This window comes from Sphaeramia orbicularis, chromosome 11, assembly GCF_902148855.1.
Source record: "Sphaeramia orbicularis chromosome 11, fSphaOr1.1, whole genome shotgun sequence".
NCBI classification, from domain to species: Eukaryota; Metazoa; Chordata; class Actinopteri; order Kurtiformes; family Apogonidae; genus Sphaeramia; species Sphaeramia orbicularis.
In genome coordinates, this window is record NC_043967.1 from 42,270,122 (window position 1) to 42,292,107 (window position 21,986).

At 34.6% G+C, this 21,986-nt stretch overlaps 1 protein-coding gene and 1 long non-coding RNA gene across 2 annotated transcripts in view; both read left to right on the forward strand.

The window, feature by feature from the left end:
- LOC115428831 (uncharacterized) overlaps window positions 1-20,807 on the forward strand; it is a 124,812-nt gene extending 104,005 nt beyond the window's left edge. Inside the window, exon 4 of the long non-coding RNA XR_003936700.1 lies at window positions 20,696-20,807. This is a non-coding gene — a long non-coding RNA (uncharacterized LOC115428831). The remainder of the gene's footprint in view (window positions 1-20,695) is intronic.
- LOC115428830 (transmembrane protein 74-like) lies at window positions 16,600-17,978 on the forward strand. Its single transcript, XM_030148051.1, has one exon. It carries the CDS (start codon window positions 16,617-16,619, stop codon window positions 17,424-17,426), a length of 810 nt encoding a protein of 269 aa, XP_030003911.1. The 5' UTR covers window positions 16,600-16,616; the 3' UTR covers window positions 17,427-17,978.
- Window positions 20,808-21,986: the final 1,179 nt, after the last annotated feature.

Here is a 21,986-nt window from a genome sequence, read left to right on the forward strand (position 1 = left end):
CATTATTGTATCTACATCTAGATATGAACATTCAAGATATTAATATCGAAAAAGCAATGATATAAACGATATAGATTTCTGCAGTAAAAAAAATTTTCTGCAGTAAAATGTTTGATTTGTAAATTCTTTATTCGTACTTTATATTAATGTTGATGACTGCCAGTGAGTTCTTATAAATAAAACTGCATGTTCCACATTCTTTTGTATTATGATATCTGTATTTTTCTGAAAAATGCTTTATTTTCACAGAACCCGCAGTCATATTGTACTGTATCGATATTGAGATATCTGGCATGAATATTGAGATACGAAATTTTGTCCATATCGTTCAGCCCTATTATATAATGACTTTATTCTCGAAATATTACGACTTTATTCTCATTAAATGACTTCTTTTAAAACTGCAACTTAATTCTCATTATATTATGACTTTATTTTCAAAATATTACAACTTTATTCTAGTAGTGACAAGCACTTTTATTTTCTTATGTGGCCCTAATATGCCACCGTAGTTTCTCTCGCTGCGACCAGGTTTTATGCTAAGCTAACAGACCAATCACAGACAGAGGGCGCTGTGGATCCAACTCCAGGAGTCCTGTAGACTTTGTTCACAGCAGATATTTGAACCTGATAAGGCAGAAAACACACAGGTGTAATTAGTATCATAAAAAATAACTGCACTCATTTAGTTTCAGTCAGGTTGGTTCAATAAAATGACGTCCTGGAGCAACTTAACGGCACCGAGCTGTTGGTAATGTTATCAGTAACACCTGTGCTTTACTTGTTTTTACAAGACAAAATGTCTCCTGTGAGAAGGGTTTTTGTGTTGGGAGCACTCAAACATCCCAAAACAAAAAGCATATAATTAGCAGTGATTGCAACTGTGTTAAATTGTGTGAGTGAATAAATTTGCTGGATAGTATATTGGAAATGAAAATTGTTCCCTCGGAGACCACCCAGTATTTGGTTGGATCGCCTTTAGCTTTGATTACAGGATGCACTGGCTGGGGCATTGTTCATGCTATGCACTGCTCATGCAATGTCACATTAAATGTCACAGCATTTATATCCATCTAGTGTTGGATCAATATTTCACCATGATCTTGTATTGATGATGGAGTCAGACCACTGTATAAAGTCTCTGCAGATCCAGGATTCAGGTCTGGACTCTGTGGAGCAGGACTGTACAAAATTCAGAATTCCAGAATTTACTTCATTTCAGTGAATGAATTTGAATTCAAATTTGAATTGACTCAACCCTACAGGAAGTGGAATTGAATCTGAATTGGAATGACAGGAAGTGGAACTGAATTCATTGTACTTCAGAAAAATTCATTCTTCTCACATATCAGTGCGAATATGATACTTTTAACATACATACCAGACACTAACATTAAACATACATTCCCTTCATGTTGAATAATTAGCAATATCTTCATTTCAAAGTAATCAAATGAACAATGCCATTATCATTTATTAAAGTACTTAATGAAAGTACTTTACAGGGTAACGGTGTTGCATCTATTGACTATAATAAAGTACTGTGTACATAAAGTCCATATAATAATATCAGTATGAAATTCATGTTGTAATCATATGTAATATATACTGTAAAGCTTCATTATTAAATACACCTTAATTATGTATCATGAATTTCTTTGAATTTTATAGAATTCCAATTCTGCTTTCTTCAATTTCAATTTGGATTGCAATTCCATGTCCTGTTTGCAATCTCAATTCAAATTCAAAAGAATTGAATTGGAATTTCGGGCTCATTCTGTCATGCCTGCCGCCAGATGTTAGTCTGGTTTTGTCTGTCTTGCGTGTTTGTCTGTCATTTCCTGTTTTATTTTGTTAAGTTCTCCTCTTGTGTCATGTCTGGTGTCTTTGCTTCCTTTCCCTAATCTGTGTCACCTGTGTGATTACCTGTCCCCGCCCTGATTTGTTCCACCTGTGTCTCATTGTCTTTCCTCCCTTTTGTGTATTTAAGCCCTGTGTTTCCTCCTGTCTGTTGCCAGTTCGTATTTTCCCTGTGAGATACTTACCAGCGTTTTTTGGATCCTGTCTGTGTGTGTGTGTGTGTGTGTGTGTGTGTGTGTGTGTGTGTGTGTGTGTGTGTGTGTGTGTGTGTGTGTGTGTGTGTGTGTGTTTGTTTGTTTGTTTGACCCGGTTTGCCGTCTCTGTTTTTTGCCTGTTGCCTTATCCCTGTCGGTACTTCAGCCTCCTTCTGACTTAGTGTGTTCGACCTTATCGCCTGTTTTTACGGTACGTGAGCTAGCCTGATCCTTATGTCCTGTTGCCTTTCCGTCTGCCTGCCCGTGTATGACCTGGTTCTGCCACTGACCTCCCTCTGCTTTTCCCTAGTTGGATTCCCGACGTGCTCTACCAATCCGGACTGTGGGTTTTCGTCTCCGATCCGGTTTACTAACCCAGAGAAGAACCCGGGGCTCATTGTTATAAAGATTGTGTTCATTGTCATTATCAGAGAATTGTCAGTGAGCTTGGTGTTTAATAAACACTGAACTTTTACATCTGTCTCTGGGTCGTGCATGTGGGTTCAGTCTACGTACTCTGAGCATTACACGTTCTCTATTCAATTCTGAATTTTGTGCAACCCTGCTGTGGAGGCCTATCCATGTGTGAAATCTCCTGCCCCCTGAACCACCCTTACACACTTTGAACCTGATAGAGAAAGATTATATCTCATTCAGTGTATTCAGGTTCAGCTGACCTCCTTTTTGGACACATAACATTACTGAACCTAGACCTGAACAACTGAATCAGGCCCAGATCATAACACTGCCCCCACGGGTTTGTACTGTAGGCACTAGGCATGATGGGTAATCACTTCATCTGCCTCTCGTCTCACTCATCGCTTTTCCATTGACCCTCAAATAAATTGCATGACTATAACTTGCGCATAAAAATTTGCCTAATGGAAAAAATGACAATTTTGCCCAAACTCTCATTTTTCAATGAAAAGTTTTTACACTTGCGAACCTGGTATATCACACAAAATTGCAATGGAAAGACCTCTTTGCACAATTAGTCATGTGAACAAAAAAAAACGATGTTAATGCATGTTACAACAAGCAAAGAAGAAGTGTTCTAAAACAAACATGGCGCTGTATGTGTGGACACACAAGGAAACCGAATCACTTTTTTATTTAGTACATGATGGAGAGGTAACAAGTATTTGAAATTTAAAACAACAGATATTTATGTTCATCACGATGTTTATGGAATGACTTCTCGTGACATCTCATGATAATAAATAAACAAATCATCGCATTTGTGATTTAATGGAAGAACCAACATTGTGCACTTCTGTTTTTTTTATATTTAGTAAATATCGGTAAAGTTTTGCGCATATATCCAATAGAAAAGCAACTGATGAGATGCATCCATCACTGTGGAACAGGGTTAATCTGGATTAGACCACATGACATTTTTCCATTGAAGCATAGTCCAATCTTTATGCTCTATATCGAATTGATGATTGTTTAACCCTTTCATGCATGAATTATGAGAACCTTAATCAAGATTTTTTTCCTGAGGGTTTTTATTCCTTTTTAGGCATAAAAAAACAACGTTATTGAAATTTTATTTTTTTATGAACCTATTTTTCATGGATTAACAAAAATATCCACTCAGCTGGACACCATGTGTTTAATTTTTGAAGCAAAGAAACATGCTGTGAAAACTATGAAATAAATGTTTTTTTAATGTTACTAATCTGATGTTTTCTCACATTTTAACATACAATAATAATAGTTATTTCTCACTCAATGTGCAAAAAACAACAAAACACAACAACTTTTTGTTTTTGTTTAAAAAAAAAAAAGCCCTGTTAATCACAGTCTAATAACAATTAGCAATTGATTTACAACCAAATATGTTGCTACAGACCAGGTTTCTCAAGAGCTGCGAAGTTACAGTAACGGTATGAATGGCAGTGTATTATGGGATGGTGCATAAGTGTCCACTGTGTTGGTTGATATGCAACTAAAACAACAAAACCATGAATATACAAGAGAACAGCTATAGAATAACTGTCCTCTGCAGTGACCGCTATGCATGAAAGGGTTAAGAAATGAGAAGCTCCTTGATACATTTGTTAGAATTAAAAGAACCTGTCGCAGCTGAAACATATAAATATATACAAAACATACATTAATCAGTGCAGTAATTAGTCTATGGAAGGACTGAACTATTTTTTTTATAACCAGCCAGTGTGTATTCACCATAGTTTTGGCAAAGAAAATTATTTTAATTAATCATATTTTGTCTTGAAAAATACATTAAAAATCTTGCAATTACAAAACAAAACTAGAAAAGCACTCTGAGAGCGCAGACCTCCGCCAAGGCAGATCAGTGCCCCCCGCCCCCAATCACCACCAAAATTTAATCATTTGTTCCTTGTGCCAGTATCAATATTTCCTGAAATTTTCATCCAAATCTGTCCATAACTTTTTGAAAGATCCGGATCAGTCTTTGCCATTTGATAGAACACCCCATTGTAAATCCCTGAGTCAAATTGCATGAGATTTGCACAATTCCCCCATATTGTGATTTCCACCATAAATATTAGTCCCATATTTATTTTACCTATATTTTAAGATTCCTTGCCCATGAAAACATACCATTAGCAACTGGATTCATAATTATATCCTTATTAGTTCAGTAGTTATTCACGAAAATCACATTTCTCGTAATGGCGGTTTTCTTCTGGATCTAGCTCCTTAAGTATTAAAGCTACATGAAATCCGGTGGCATACTCCCGATGCGGAACTGACTGAGCTACACGATGGCGCTTGTCAGAAATTTCTACCTTTAATATTAAAGGCACAGTAGGCCAAAAAGTAAGGGCACCCCCATTTTTTATATAAATTGAGATAAAATCCGCCTTCTGGATCAGATCCGGATCAGCCTTTGAAATGTGATAGAGGACCCCATTGTCAATTCCTGAGTTAAATTTCATGAGTTTTGGTCAATAATTAAGCGAGATATTGGGAAACGAAAATTTTGGCCCCATTTACCACAATGTTAACAAAAATTTCAAAGTGATCCAGAATCCAGGATTTCTTCCGGATCACCCCCAAAAGTTAATCATTTCTTCCTTATCCCATTTCCAACAAACCCTGAAAATTTCATCAAAATCTGTCCATAACTTTTTGAGTTATGTTGCACACTAACGGACAGACAAACAGGCAAACAAACAAACCCTGGCAAAAACATAACCTCCTTGGCGGAGGTAACAAAAACCTTTTTCAGCTTTAATCTCCTCAACCTCAGCTGGGAGACTGCCCTCTGTATTCAAAACAGTCGAGCATAGCTTATCAAGGTCCTCAGATTCAGGAGCAGCTGCCGATACAGGAGCAGCAGAAGGTCCATCATCTGTTAATGAAGCCATGAGACAAGGTGAGCACATGAAGTGTCCGCTTAAAGGCAATCATTTCAAACTGAAGCATCATGGACCTCGCTGTAAAAGTCATAGAACGTGACATAAACTGAAATCAGTGGATTCAATGAAGCCTCAAGAGTCAAACAACTGGCTTTAACAGTTTAAATCCTGAGCCTACAGTAACAGTATTATGAGGCGTAGTAAATATTTTCTCAGTGAAGGGATTAAAATACTAAGATGGCTCTTTATTTATTTATTTATTTTATCTTTGTCTTATTCGGTGAGACAAATCTCTTCAGTGTGACACCCGAGTAAATCTCATTTAACCACAGTAAGAGTATCACACGGTAATTGGATACAGTATAGTGAGAAAGCAATAGTGTTGGGTGGAAATAATGGGAGATTTTAACCTGTGAAACCTGTGCATATATAACAGACTATCATAAATTGTTTGAATGAGGTATGAACAGTCTATTAGTTTAGTTTAGTTTAGCTTGTGAAAATAAGTAAAAATAAAAAAATAAAAAGAAGTCTTCTGCAGTGTTAACCCTTACAGTAGTATGAACCTTAGTCGAGATTTTTTTCCTGAGTGTTTTTATTCTTCTTCAGGCGTGAAAAAAACGATGCGATTGAAATTTTTTTATGAACCTATTTTTCCTGGAATTAAAATTACCCAATGTTTAATTTTTGAAACAAAGAAACTTGTATTTAAAACCCATCATCAGAAAGTGATATACAGTGTGAAAACTATGCAATAAAAACATTTTTCATTCAGCTAATCTGATGTTTTCTCACATTTTAACCCTTTCATGCGTTAATTATGAGAACCTTAGTTTAGATTTTTTTCTTGAGTGTTTTTATTCCTCCATAGGCATGAAAAAAACAATGTGATCAAGGTTTTTTTTTTTTCATGGAGTTACAAAAATATCCATGCATTTAATTTTTGAAGTAAAGAAACGTGTTTAAAACCCAATATCAGAAAATGATATGAAAACAGTGAAATAAAGTAAAATCTGATGTTTTCTCACATTTGAACATATTCTAATGCTAGTTATTACTCTTTTCATGGAGATATTATGCAAAACAAAACCAAAACTTTTTTTTCTAACAGATAATTGATTTCCACTCAAATATGTTAGTGCGGATCAGGTTTATCTAGAACAGTACAGTAATAAGTAATGGTCTGAATGTCAGTGTGTTATTATGAGATGGTGCATAAGTGCCCACTGTGTTGGCTGATATGGAACTAAAACAACAAAACCCATGAATATACAAGAGAACAGCTGTAGAAGAACTGTCCACTGGAGTGACCACTGTGCATGAAAGGGTTAACATAGTCTAACACTAGTTATTACTAACTTCATGGAGATATAATATGCAAAAAAACCCCACATTTTTGATTAAGAAAACTGTTACGTATAGTCTAATAACAATTAGCAAGTGATTTAAAACATGTCACTGCAGATCAGGTTTATCAAGAACAGCAAAGCTACAGTAATGGTATGAACTGCAGTGTATGGGATGGTGCATATGTGTCCACTGTATGACAAAACCCATGACTGCACAAGAGAACAGCTGTAGAATAGCTGTCCACTGTAGTGACCAGTTTGCATGAAAGGGTTAAATAATGCATGCAAAACAGATTAATCCATCAGTCACCTGAAACATGTCATTGTTCATTTATGCAAACTATGGATACACATAATCGAAGCATAATAACTGTGTTTGTTTCTGGCATTTTCTCAATATCTAATCCAGACCTGGGCAATGTAAGGCCCGTGGACCACATGCGGCCCAATAGCTGACCCTGACTGGCCCGCATGAGGTCATTGGCAAATTAAAAATCAATGCAAATATATATCATCGTAACAGATGCAGCCAATACAGCTTTTATTTTGAAAGAGCTGATAAATTAACGTCTTTTCACACATACTTTCTGTACTTAGCATAAGGCTTTTGCACTGATTGGTTTGTTGGTCAGTTTCAGCCCAGGAAGATGTCAGCTAATGGCTAAAAAAAAAAGATACTGATTCAAAATGCAGAGTTTTTAATAAGACATGGACCTCTAAGTATTTCTTCACTGAAGTCAGAGGCAAAGAAAAAGAAAAGGAACTGAGATATGCAGACAAACAAAGCTGGATGCATTTATTGTTTTTCATTGTGGAGTTCATTGCAGTTTCATTGTTTCGCACATTTTCGAAATTGCATTGCATCATTGTATTGTTTCATTTACTGTTTTTATAGAGATATACAGTACAGGCCAAAAGTTTGGACACACCTTCTCATTCTTTGCATTTTCTTTATTTTCATGACTATTTACATTGTAGATTCTCACTGAAGGCATCAAAACTATGAATGAACACATGTGGAATTATGTACTTCACAAAAAAGTGTGAAATAACTGAAAACATCTCTTATATTCTAGTTTCTTCAAAGTAGCCACCCTTAGCTCTGATGACTGCCTTGCACACCCTTGGCATTCTCTTGATGAGCATCAAGAGGTAGTCACCTGAAATGGTTTCCACTTCATAGCTGTGCCTTGTCAGGGTTACTTAGTGGAATTTCTTGCCTTATTGATGGGGTTGGGACCATCAGTTGTGTTGTGCAGAAGTCAGGTTGATGCACAGCTGATAGCCCTATTGGACAACTGTTAGAATACATATTATGGCGAGAACCAATCAGCTAAGTAAAGACAAACGAGTGGCCATCATTACTTTAAGAAATGAAGGTCAGTCAGTCTAGAAAATTTCAAAAACTTTGAATGTGTCCCCAAGTGCAGTCGCAAAAACCATCAAGCGCTCCAACGAAACTGGCTCACATGAGGACCGCCCCAGGAAAGGAAGACCAAGAGTCACCTCTGATGCTGAAGATAAGTTCATCTGAGTCACCAGCCTCAGAAATCGCAAATTAACAGCAGCTCAGATTAGAGACCAGATGAATACCACACAGAGCTCTAGCAGCAGACACATCTCTACAACAACTGTTAAGAGGAGACTGCGTGAATCAGGCCTTCATGGTCAAATAGCTGCTAGGAAACCACTGCTCAGGAGAGGCAACAAACAGAAGAGATTTATTTGGGCCAAGAAACACAAGGAATGGACATTAGACCAGTGGAAATCTGTGCTTTGGTCTGATGAGTCCAAATTTGAGATCTTTGGATCCAACCGCCGTGTCTTTGTGCGACGCAGAAAAGGTGAACGGATGGATGCTACATGCCTGGTTCCCACCATGAAGCATGGAGGGGGAGGTGTGATGGTGTGGGGGTGCTTTGCTGGTGACGCTGTTGGGGATTTATTCAAGATTGAAGGCAACCTGAATCAGCATGGCTACCACAGCATCCTGAAGTGACATGCCATTCCATCCGGTTTGCGTTTAGTTGGACCATCATTTATGTTTCAACAGGACAATGACCCCAAACACACCTCCAGGCTGTGTGAGGGATATTTGACCAAGAAGGAGAGTGATGGAGTGCTGTGCCAGATGACCTGGCCTCCACAGTCACCGGACCTGAACCCAGTCGAGATGGTTTGGGGTGAGCTGGACCGCAGAGTGAAGGCAAAAGGGCCAACAAGTGCTAAGCATCTCTGGGAACTTCTTCAAGACTGTTAGGAAACCATTTCAGGTGACTACCTCTTGAAGCTCATCAAGAGAATGCCAAGAGTGTGCAAAGCAGTCATCAGAGCTAAGGGTGGCTACTTTGAAGAAACTAGAATATAAGAGATGTTTTCAGTTATTTCACACTTTTTTGTTAAGTACATAATTCCACATGTGTTCATTCATAGTTTTGATGCCTTCAGTGAGAATCTACAATGTAAATAGTCATGAAAATAAAGAAAATGCAAAGAATGAGAAGGTGTGTCCAAACTTTTGGCCTGTACTGTATATTGAGCAAAGCTGCAGGTGTATTGATCCGGGCCTTAACAACTGTCAAAGTTTCTCATGTGGCCCCATAAGAAAATTAATTGCCCACCCCTGATCTAATCTGTTTTGTTAGTAAGTTGTTTTTTGTTTATTATTATTTTGTTTTTTATTTACCTGCAAATGGGTCTCGAGATGGAAATTAGCCGTATAGCTATAATCTCTCATATTTACATGTAAATGTTCATTAAAACGAACTGTCCCATTTTAAAAATAAATAAATCATTCATGTGTTACAGTAGTTGGAGTAAAATCCAGGACTTTACCAAAGTCTTATATGCAGAGTTTTTAGATTTAAGTTTAGACAATGAAAAGCAGGTTGATTGGAAAGATGTCATGTTTGATAAAGATCCAATGAGTACGATTTGGGTGAATTAAGGACAATAAATGCGATAGAGTCAAAACACGGGATTCGAAATCTTTCTGACGGGGCATTTTAGAGACAATTTGACAGAATAGTGTTGCTAAATGACCCACATTTTTAGTTCTAATTCATTTTTGCTTTAGTTGGACCATATGGGATTATCCAAAACAAGGAGCTACTTTATATTGAAATAAATGTTGGAATGGCAATGAATTAAAGTTCATTCACTGATGGGACAATAATGTGTTTTGACCCGAAATAATGATAAACTTTTTTTTTTTTTTTGGCTTCCATAGTCGGACATATCTGTACTCTCTGGTAGCTCAGAACGGATTTTCCTATTTCCCTGTTCTCATGGCAGAATAGATTTATATTATTTTTACATCATATATCTGAATCTTCTTAATCAAATATATCAAAAAACTGACAAAACAAAGGCACTTTCAATGTTTTTTCCATCCAGCTGGCTGTAATATGCAACTTCACCACTAGATGTCCCTTAATAATAATCATGACATTTTTAAATATAATTAAAACATTTCTAAATACAATGCTGTGCCAGCTTTAACTTTAACCCTTTCATGCATGAATTGTGAGAGTTTTAATGGGTCAAAACACAGTAATGTCCAGTCAGAGAGCGAAATTTAATTGATTTCCATTCCAACATTTATTTCAATATAAAGTAGCTCCTTGTTTTGGATAATCCCTTATGGTCCAACTAAAGCAAAAAGGAATTTAAAAATAAAAATATGGATCAAATTGTCTCTAAAATGTCCCTTCAGAGAGATTTTGAATACTGTTTTTTGACCCTAATCAAGTTATTTTTCCTGTGTTTTTATTCCTCTTTAGGCATAAAAAAAAAAAAAAAAAATGCGATTGAAGAATTTTTTTACAAACCTATTTTTCATGGAGATGCAAAAATATTCACTCAGCTGGACATCATGCATCTAATTTTTGAAGCAAAGAAACATGTATTTACTGATATACTGAGTGAAAGTATGATTTTTTTTTTTTTTTTAATGGTGCTAATCTGGTGTTTTGTCACATTTTAACATACTGTAATATTAGTTATTACTCACTTTATGGAGATAATATGCAAAAAAAACAAAAACAAACAAACAAACATTTGTTTAAGAAAAATGGTTAATTACAGTCTAATAACAATAACAAGGAATTGATTTACACTCAAACATGTTAGTGCAGATCAGGTTTATCAAAAACAGCAAAGTTACTTTAATAGTATGAATTACAATGTATGGGATGATGCACAAGTGTCCACTGTGTTGGCTGATATGGAATTAAAACAAAATCCATGAATATACAAGAGAACAGCTGTAGAATAACTGTCCACTGTAATGACCACTATGCATGAAAGGGTTAATATAGTGATCTTTAATGATCACATATATGCATTTCGCAGTCTCTGTATTAAGATGTGAAGTATGTACAGCAGGAAAAACACGTTTTAGGGAAAAACAGCTTCTCTAAACCAAAGAGGTCATGTTTAGTGTTTGCATTTAACATATCTTTAACCCTTTTGTTCAGACAATACAACATTTATTGCATTTATTCTCTGATGTTTTATACCAGGTTTCATTCAACACATGTCAGATGTTTGGAATTGTTTGTTTTATTTCTTTTCATGGGGTCAGAGGTCACACTAAATATTTTATAAACCATTTACTTCATTTTTTGTGTTTCTTTATATTTATTGTATTTTCTTTTTGTATGTGAAGAAAAGAGAATGAGAAATAAATATGCATGCTCATTTCAACTCTGCAAAAACAACAAAGCTAAAGGCGGACTAAAACTTCTGTATATCCTAAGTCCTTTTAAATTGCACGTTCGGGAACTTTTTCTCCATTAAACTTGTTGCTTCCAGTTCCTAAACTTAACCCATGGTGAAATTTATAATATGAGCAAAATGAATGACTATTAAAAATGCCATTGATATATGGACAAATAAATATAGATGTGGAACTTTTGAGATGTGTGCATGGTTTGCAGAAATGTACTATAGTAATGTTTTATTTATATGGCATGTGGGATGTAGATGTGCACAGCTGATGATGTAATTAATAAAAATAAATATAAAAAGACAATCAATGAGAGACATGGCTCAGCAGAGGAGGAAAGGGGACAGCTTATGTATGAGTCCTTGAGTTGTATTCCATACTTAATAATAATAATAATAATAATAATAATAATAATAATAATAATAATAATAATAATAATAATAATAACGGATTAGATTTATATAGCACTTTTTTGGTCACTCAAAGCGATTTACATATTGACCCATTATTTATTCGCTCTCACATTCTCCCTCTGGTGGTGGTAAACTACCACCATAAAGACCTGAACATCCACCAGCGAAACAACACCATCTGCTGATCTAAACTGTTTAATACCTGTTGATCCACTAATCCTTTCAATGTATGTAAATAATTGGTGTAAAATACAGTTTATCATCTTTTCATGGTCGTCAGATTTGACCCATTAGGACGTTCAGAGGGTCGGTAGTGAACGTGGAAACACCGTCATCTTCTACAACATTGATTTACCAGTAGTGATCAATGACAGTGGATGGAGACACTTATTTTATGTTCAGTTCATGACACAGTTTACTGAAAGGTAGTTTTTTCTTCTGTTTTTTTGAGATACAATAACCTTGGATTTTCGGAGTTTTCATGAACATTGAAATAAACCCATAGTGTGACTTTTGTGTCAGTTCCCAAATTAATTTTCCTCTCTATTTAACATTTCTTAGGGATTTATTACCAGTTATTATAATATTATCCTCTGAATTTAGCCTTTTTTCCAGTGAAAATCGTCTATTTTTCTATGTTTAATTCACTGATCATGAAGATGTTCATAAAAGCTCTGAGTAAAGTCAAAGGTTATTATATCAAAAAAAAAAAAAAAACCTGAAGAAAAGGTGACTTTTTCAGCCAAATCTATCATTAACTGAACATAAAACAAGTGTTTCCATCCACTGTCACTGATCCAACTCCATGGGTTTTACTGGTGAATCAATGTTGTAGAAGATGATGATGTTTCCGCATTCACTACGGAGCCTCTGAACGTCCAAAAGGGTCATATCTGATGACCATGAAAAGATGACTAACTGTATTTTACACATGTATTGATAGGATTAATAGATCAACAGTTTCGTTCAGTAGATGCTTATGGTCAACGGTGGATGTTTGGGTCTTTATGGGTTAAATATAAGAGATGAAATATATGAAAATACATGATTTACAGTGAAAAAAGTAAAATGCAGAGGATAGTATTTCAATAAATAGTGATAAATCCTTTAAGAAAGGTTAGATGTAGAGAAAAAAAAAAATCATTTGGGATCTGACATAAAAGTACACTGTAAAAAATGACTGTAGAATTAACACCAAAAAGTTGTAAAATTGCAACGGAAAAAAAAAACTGTAAGTGACAATACAATGCAAAGTTGTTTATTTGAAAAGATTTTTGTGTTAACGATTGAATCAAATATAGCTGTAGTTTTTACAGGAAGAGTATGTGAACAAAACCAGATTTGTATGTAGAAATGACGTATTTCTATTGTTTTTAGAAAATAAAACTGTAAATTGACAAACAATGTGGTGCCGTTTAAATTGCAAAGACCATAATGTTGAAATAACGGCATATTTTCTTTTTTTTTTTTTCTTTCTTTTTTTTTTTTTGTATAAAAAAGTCATAAAAAAAAGTAAACATTTAACAATTTAACATTTTAAATTTGTAAACGAAATGGTTGGTAGAGCTGGTAGAGCAGCTCGTTCAATAACCAAAGGGTTGGTGGTTTGAATCCTGGCTCAGACTGTCCATATGTCCAAGTGTCCATGGAAGACACTGAACCTTAAATTGATCTGGTGGCTTTGAGCACCATGAAGGTGTAAAAAATGTACTGAATAAGTGCAGTCCATTTACCATTTAAATCCAGTGTTGAATATACATGTTTAAAATGTTAAATCTACAGGTTTAAAATGTTAAATCTACAGGTTTAAAATGTTAAATCTACAGGTTTAAAATGTTAAAACTACATGTTTAAAATGTTAAATCTACTGGTTTAAAACGTTAAATCTACTGGTTTAAAATGTTAAATCTACAGGTTTAAAACGTTAAATCTACTGGTTTAAAATGTTAAATCTACAGGTTTAAAATGTTAAATCTACAGGTTTAAAACGTTAAATCTACAGGTTTAAAATGTTAAAACTACATGTTTAAAATGTTAAATCTACAGGTTTAAAATGTTAAATCTACAGGTTTAAAATGTTAAATCTACGGGTTTAAAATGTTAAGTCTACTTGTTTAAAATGTTAAATCTACATGTTTAAAATGTTAAATCTACGGGTTTAAAATGTTAAGTCTACTTGTTTAAAATGTTAAATCCACATGTTTAAAATGTTAAATCTACAGGCTTAAAATGTTAAATCTACATGTTTAAAACGTTAAATCTACATGTTTAAAATGTTAAATCTACAGGTTTAAACTGTTAAATCTATATGTTTAAACTGTTAAATCTACATGTTTAAAATGTTAAATCTACAGGTTTAAACTGTTGAATCTACATGTTTAAAATGTTAAATCCACATGTTTAAAATGTTAAATCTACAGGTTTAAACTGTTAAATCTACATGTTTAAACTGTTAAATCTACATGTTTAAAATGTTAAATCCGCATGTTTAAAATTGTAAAATCCACATGTTTAAAATGTTAAATCCACATGTTTAAAATGTTAAATCTACATGTTTAAACTGTTAAATCTACATGTTTAAAATGTTAAATCCGCATGTTTAAAATGTTAAATCCACATGTTTAAAATGTTAAATCCACATGTTTAAAATGTTAAATCTACAGGTTTAAAATGTTAAATCCACATGTTTAAAATGTTAAATCTACATGTTTAAAATGTTAAATCCACATGTTTAAAATGTTAAATCTACATGTTTAAAATGTTAAATCCACATGTTTAAAATGTTAAATCTACATGTTTAAAATGTTAAATCTACATGTTTAAAATGTTAAATCTACAGGTTTAAAATGTTAAATCCACATGTTTAAAATGTTAAATCTACATGTTTAAAATGTTAAATCCACATGTTTAAAATGTTAAATCTACATGTTTAAAATGTTAAATCTACAGGTTTAAAATGTTAAATCTACGGGTTTAAAATGTTAAGTCTACTTGTTTAAAATGTTAAATCTACATGTTTAAAATGTTAAATCCACATGTTTAAAATGTTAAATCTACAGGTTTAAAATGTTAAATCTACAGGTTTAAAATGTTAAATCTACATGTTTAAAATGTTAAATCTACATGTTTAAAATGTTAAATCTACAGGTTTAAAATGTTAAATCCACATGTTTAAAATGTTAAATCTACATGTTTAAAATGTTAAATCCACATGTTTAAAATGTTAAATCCACATGTTTAAAATGTTAAATCTACATGTTTAAAATGTTAAATCCACATGTTTAAAATGTTAAATCTACATGTTTAAAATGTTAAATCCACATGTTTAAAATGTTAAATCTACATGTTTAAAATGTTAAATCTACAGGTTTAAACTGTTAAATCTACATGTTTAAACTGTTAAATCTACATGTTTAAAATGTTAAATCCACATGTTTAAAATGTTAAATCTACAGGTTTAAAATGTTAAATCTACATGTTTAAACTGTTAAATCTACATGTTTAAACTGTTAAATCTACATGTTTAAAATGTTAAATCTACATGTTTAAAATGTTAAATCTACATGTTTAAATTGTTAAATCTCCATGTTTAAAATGTTAAATCTACATGTTTAAAATGTTAAATCTACATGTTTAAACTGTTAAATCTACATGTTACTCCATAAATGTGTTTACAGTTGGATGTGTTTTTTACAGTATTTTTCTGGAAACCACAGCTGCCAGTTTTTTTTCCATAAAAACAAGAGGATTTTTTTTTTACAGTGTAGTACTGGGCTTTAGAAATAAAACTAGCCAATAGTCCTCCAAAAACTGCCATTTATAATTGCTTTCAGAAAGTCTCAGTCTTTATAAATGACAGTAATTAGTCTAATTATTCACCCAGACAGACTTTCACAACCTGGCAGCCCCAAAATCAGCTCTAAAAAACTGCATAAAACTGCAGCAGGGCTTTAAATCATTCATAAATACTTTAATGAGCTATTAGTTACAGCTTAAAATCAGTGTCTTAGTATAATTTTTTTTTTTTTTTTTTTTTTTTTTTAAGTGGTAGGCTGTGATCATTTCAAACATGTCTGGTCACTTTCCCTCAGATGTGTTTCATCTTATTAGTGTGCATGTGCTGGAGAGCAGAAGTTGGCTCAGTATAATAAGCGTATAAGGCGGTGAGCTGGAGCCCAGTCCGTGGGAGGGGTCTGCCAAACCTTTTCCCTCTAATTGACCAGGGAGCAGAAGCAGCCGGGGATGCGAGCAGCCACAGACGGAGACAGAGGTACTCAGCAAACCGCATTCTGTTGCTTAATAACCGATGATTGAAACTCATTAGCTGGAATTAGATTTGTTGGTGTGTCGCATGTCTTTGCTAAGTGTTTGGAAAGCAATCTTGTTCTCCAGAAAAGGAAAATAAAGTGCGCTGTGTTGAATTTTTTTTTTTTTTTTTTTTTTTTTTTTACATCATGACATTTTTTTTTTTTTTTTTTTGTCTTGGGAATTCAGTTGAGACTTGCTTAGCTGTTTTTTTGTGAAAATGCTTGCGCTGCAGGAGATGCAGAGGATAGATTTCTTTTTGTCACTTCAGTGCCTGGCAGCGACAAAAGCACGCAGTGAATTAAAGTTATTGTCGCATAAAAAACGCAGCGACTTGTAACATCTTTTGCTTTCCATAACAGACACGTACGGGCGTATGGGTTTGACCAGAGACGGGGAGTCCGGCCCGTGTTCAGATGGATGATTTGGAACTGTTTTACTTTGAGCAAACCGATCCGAAAGACGCCTCCTTGGGTGTCAGGGAGATCAACTGTGGCGGCGGCGGAGGAGAAGCAAGAGGAGGTGGTTCAGGACCATGGACAGCGCACCGGCCCGCACGTTCAGAACCATGGACAGCGCACCGGCCCACAGAAACATCTTTCACCTCCAAAACCCAAGATGAAGATGATGATGTTGGACTGATAGAGACAAGTCCACAAACCTGCAGATTGAGTCACAGCTCCTCTAGTGAACTATACGAGGAGGAGGAGGAGGAGGAGGAGGAGGAGGGGGCGGCGGAGGTGGAGGAAGAAGAAGAAGAAGAAGAGGAGGACATCCCGGAACTTTACTTACTGTCCGATGATGACCTCTCCTCCGACGGCTCCGGGAAGTCGGTGGATTACGGCTTCATCATCGCCGTCACTTGTCTGGTCACGGGTATCTCTTTAGTCGCTATATCCTACACGATCCCCCGGGACGTGAGAGTGGACCCGGATACCGTGTCGGCCCGGGAGATGGAGAGGCTGGAGAGGGAGAAAGCCCGAGTGGGAGCCCATCTGGACCGGTGCGTCATAGCCGGACTGTGCCTGCTCACCCTGGGAGGCGTGCTGCTGTCCACGCTGCTCATGATCTCCATGTGGAAAGGGGAGATGATGAGGAGGAAAGCCTTTGCCTATTCTAAACACGCAGCCAAGTTGTACGGCTCCATAAATTTGAAAGCGGACTCCAGCCCCACTCGGGAATCCCATTTGTCAGTGGCTGATGAGGATTTGGAAGTGCTCAGCTGATTTATGGACAGGACAGGCCCCAAAGACTTGGAAAAGTGCTTACAAAATCCTTCCAGTGCTGTCCTATAATCGGGGATGTAGAGGAGGGCTTAATGCCTGCTTTTTTTTTTTTTTTTTTTTTTTTTTTTTCCTTAAAGCCGAGGCTACTTTTTTGATTGAAATGGACCTTTTTAAGTTCAGAGCTGGACTTTTATGATAAGCATTAGAGAGTTCACACAGTTCAATGGATGCAGTCAGTTGTACAGCTCTGGAGGAAAGTAAGAGGACACAGGTCGTGAGTAAGATCCTGATAAAATATTGGGATTCAGAGCATGTGTTTGCAAAAAAAGTACCTGAAACTTAAGAGAGAGAGACAGCCCATAATAATAACACCAGCCATAAATGTTGTGTTGTTTGTTAAATTTGATAAAGACACTAAAATGAAGGTTTTAAGAACTTTAAACCGGCTGTTTCTTGGTTTCCTTGACAAACTCAGAATGTGCCAAATTGTTTTTCTAATCATCAGTGTCAGAGTGAATCCACACTTTCAGTTATCTTGTATTTTAGATACAGATATGACCCCCCCCCCCCCCAAAAGGAGAGGCAAGGGGTAGTGTTTTTGGTTTGTTTCTTTGTTTGTTTACACTTCAGCAGCAAAACTATTGGTTGAATTCAAACCAAACTGGGTTTATAGATTGCCAGTGACCCAGAATAGATCTGATTACAGTTTGAAAAAAGTAGGTTAAAGTTCCAATTTTTTTATGAATTTTTTTTTTTTTTTTTTTCCCATTTACATATAATGGGCAAAAATTTAAATGCTGTAGCAGCAAAACTATTGGTTGAATTCATACCAAATTGGGTTTATAGATTGCCAATGACCCAGAATAGGTCTGATTACAGTTTGAAAAAAGTAGGTTAAAGTTCCAATTTTTATGATTTTTTTTTTTTTTTAATTTTCCCATTTACATATAATGGGCAAAAATTTAAATGCTGTAGCAGCAAAACTATTGGTTGAATTCATACCAAATTGGGTTTATAGATTGCCAATGACCCAGAATAGGTCTGATTACAGTTTGAAAAAAGTAGGTTAAAGTTCCAATTTTTTATGAATTTTTTTTTTTTTTTTAATTTCCCATTTACTTATAATGGGCAAAAATTTAAATGCTGTAGCAGCAAAACTATTGGTTGAATTCATACCAAATTGGGTTTATAGATTGCCAGTGACCCAGAATAGATCTGATTACAGTTTGAAAAAAGTAGGTTAAAGTTCCAATTTTTTTATGAATTTTTTTTTTTTTTTTTTCCCATTTACATATAATGGGCAAAAATTTAAATGCTGTAGCAGCAAAACTATTGGTTGAATTCATACCAAATTGGGTTTATAGATTGCCAATGACCCAGAATAGGTCTGATTACAGTTTGAAAAAAGTAGGTTAAAGTTCCAATTTTTTATGAATTTTTTTTTTTTTTTTTAATTTCCCATTTACTTATAATGGGCAAAAATTTAAATGCTGTAGCAGCAAAACTATTGGTTGAATTCATACCAAATTGGGTTTATAGATTGCCAGTGACCCAGAATAGATCTGATTACAGTTTGAAAAAAGTAGGTTAAAGTTCCAATTTTTATGATTTTTTTTTTTTTTTAATTTTCCCATTTACATATAATGGGCAAAAATTTAAATGCTGTAGCAGCAAAACTGTTGGTTGAATTCATACCAAATTGGGTTTATAGATTGCCAATGACCCAGAATAGGTCTGATTACAGTTTGAAAAAAGTAGGTTAAAGTTCCAATTTTTTATGAATTAAAAAAAAAAAAAAAAAAATCCCATTTACTTATAATGGGCAAAAATTTAAATGCTGTAGCAGCAAAACTGTTGGTTGAATTCATACCAAATTGGGTTTATAGATTGCCAGTGACCCAGAATAGATCTGAATACAGTTTGAAAAAAGTAGGTTAAAGTTCCAATTTTTATGAATTTTTTTTTTAATTTTCCCATTTACTTATAATGGGCAAACATTTAAATGCTGTAGCAGCAAAACTGTTGGTTGAATTCATACCAAATTGGGTTTATAGATTGCCAGTGACCCAGAATAGGTCTGATTACAGTTTGAAAAAAGTAGGTTAAAGTTCCAATTTTTTATGAATTTTTTTTTTTTAAATTTCCCATTTACTTATAATGGGCAAAAATTTAAATGCTGTAGCAGCAAAACTATTGGTTGAATTCACCAAATTAAGTTTATAGATTGCCAGTGACCCAGAATAGATGAAGTTATATTTTGGGAAAAGTAGGTCCAAGTTAAATTTTTTTAATGAATTTTTAAAATCCTTTTTTTTCCTCCCATTTACTTATAATGGGCGAAATTTCAAACATCTATAAAAACATCAATTTTGTTTCAATTTACGTCAAACTTCACACATATACAGAGGCAACTGATATGCTGATATCGTCACATGCATAGACATGATGACATCAGCTGGATCGATGCCAAAATAAACTACAATATATGTGAGGGGCGGGGTTTGTTGTGCCTGGAACCACTTGTTATATTTAGTTTTAATGACTCCAAATAACCAATTCCTAGTATTGGGAATGTTGGTTAACTTGCTAAAAAAAAGTGAAAACAACTAGAATTCACTATTTTCAAACCTCAAAAACAGCCAGTTTATATTTGTTTGTATTCTCAGACAGGATTCAGAGATCAATTTTGGTGGAATAATTCTGATATTACTCCTCATTAATCTTTCACATTTCTGTTTACACTATTCTTTGCACAAAATCCAAGCTGTCTGGTTCTGTTTGATAGTTCACGATGATTCATCATCCTTTTTTTTTTTTTATTTATACCACACTCAGACATTTTAAATGGGGTCAAATTCTGGAAGTTCATAGTAGAGCTGAAATGATTAATCGACTCAAAGTGATCCAAAAAAAAATCATTCAACCATAATTCTCCTGAATCAAAGCTTTATTTCCTTCATTTCTCTGCTGTTAAACATTGGTTCCACTGTTGTGTTTCACACAGACGCTTATTGTGATGCACAAAGAAGCTTCAATTCAGGAAAACTGCAAAAGAATATTTCCCTTCAATCAATTCGAGTCGATTAATCGAATTGGGAATTTTTGCATTCGCTTCAAGCACCTAATTGATTAATCGTTTCAGCTCTAGTTGGTAGTTTTTCTTACTTTTTCCTTCAGAGCTGTACTTTATATTATGTTTTAACTGGTGTATTCCTTCTGTTGATCTCTGACCCATGCTTTATGTTTACAGCCTCATCACCGTATTTCAGTGAATAGTGCAAACTCATACGTTAAAGGCCTGTGTGCTGGAGCTGCAAAGGAAAATCAGCAGTGGTGTCATTGTAAAGGTCTTTTGGACTCCTGCCTTCTGTATCCACTATAGCACATGTGTCAAACATACGGCCCGGGGGCCAAAACCGGTCCGCCAAAGGTTCCAATCTGGCCCGCGAGATGAATTTACAAAGTGCAAAATGCAAAAATTACCCTGAAGATATTAACAGTCAAGGGCATCAAACTCAAAAATAATAGCATATTAACCTAGAAATAATGACTCCAAATTTTCTTTTTGATTTAATGTGAGAAAAATCCTATGATATTATGCCTATAAATAATGGCAACACCATTTTTTTCTCTTTGATTTATTGCAAAGAACATTAAATTCTGATATCCTTTAATAATAAAACGTCAATAACCTGAACAAATATGAACAACCTGAAATATCTAAAGAAAAATAAGTGTAATTTTAACAATATTCTGCCTGTTTTGTGTCTTGGTAGAGCTGATTTGTAATGCACATGTATAAATCATAAGTTGAGGCATAACATTGATCAAATTGTACTTATTTTTCTTCAGAAATTTCAGTTTTTTCCAGTTATTCACATCTTTTTTTTTTTTTTGAACTTTTTATTTAGATTTTTGCACAACATAAAACAGAACAAAACAAAACATCTGACACAAGACATAAATAAATTTAAAAAAAATGAATAAATTACACCATATAGTATTATTATTGTTACAAATATTATACTACATCTATAGATACATTGCCAAATATCGAAATATTCATATACAGGGTGACACAAAAAAACGGGAACTTTTTAACAATCCAATAAAACCAAGAGTGATGGAAGAAAAATATTTTATTCATAGTAACTGAAACCTTAAACCATGCCATTTAAGAAACAATGATGGAATTTTCATTTTTTTAAAATTACTTCCTGTAGATGGCGTCCTCCTGTACGAATGCATTCTTGAAATCTGCTGTTGAAATTCCTCATTGACCGCTGCAACATCTCAGCTGGAATACTGTGAATTTCATCCTGAATTCTCTGTTTTAACTCATCCACAGTTCTTGGTCGAGTCGTGTACACTTTACCCTTGAGATAGCCCCACAAGAAAAAATCACAAACGGACAAATCTGGCGATCTAGGGGGCCAGGGAACGTTACCGAATCTTGAGATCACACGGTTACCGAACAATTCTCGCACAGCCGCCAATGGTTACTAAAATGGGGGTGTGTTTACTTGCTCAAGGTCACTGTCTCGCAGTGCTGCCACTTGC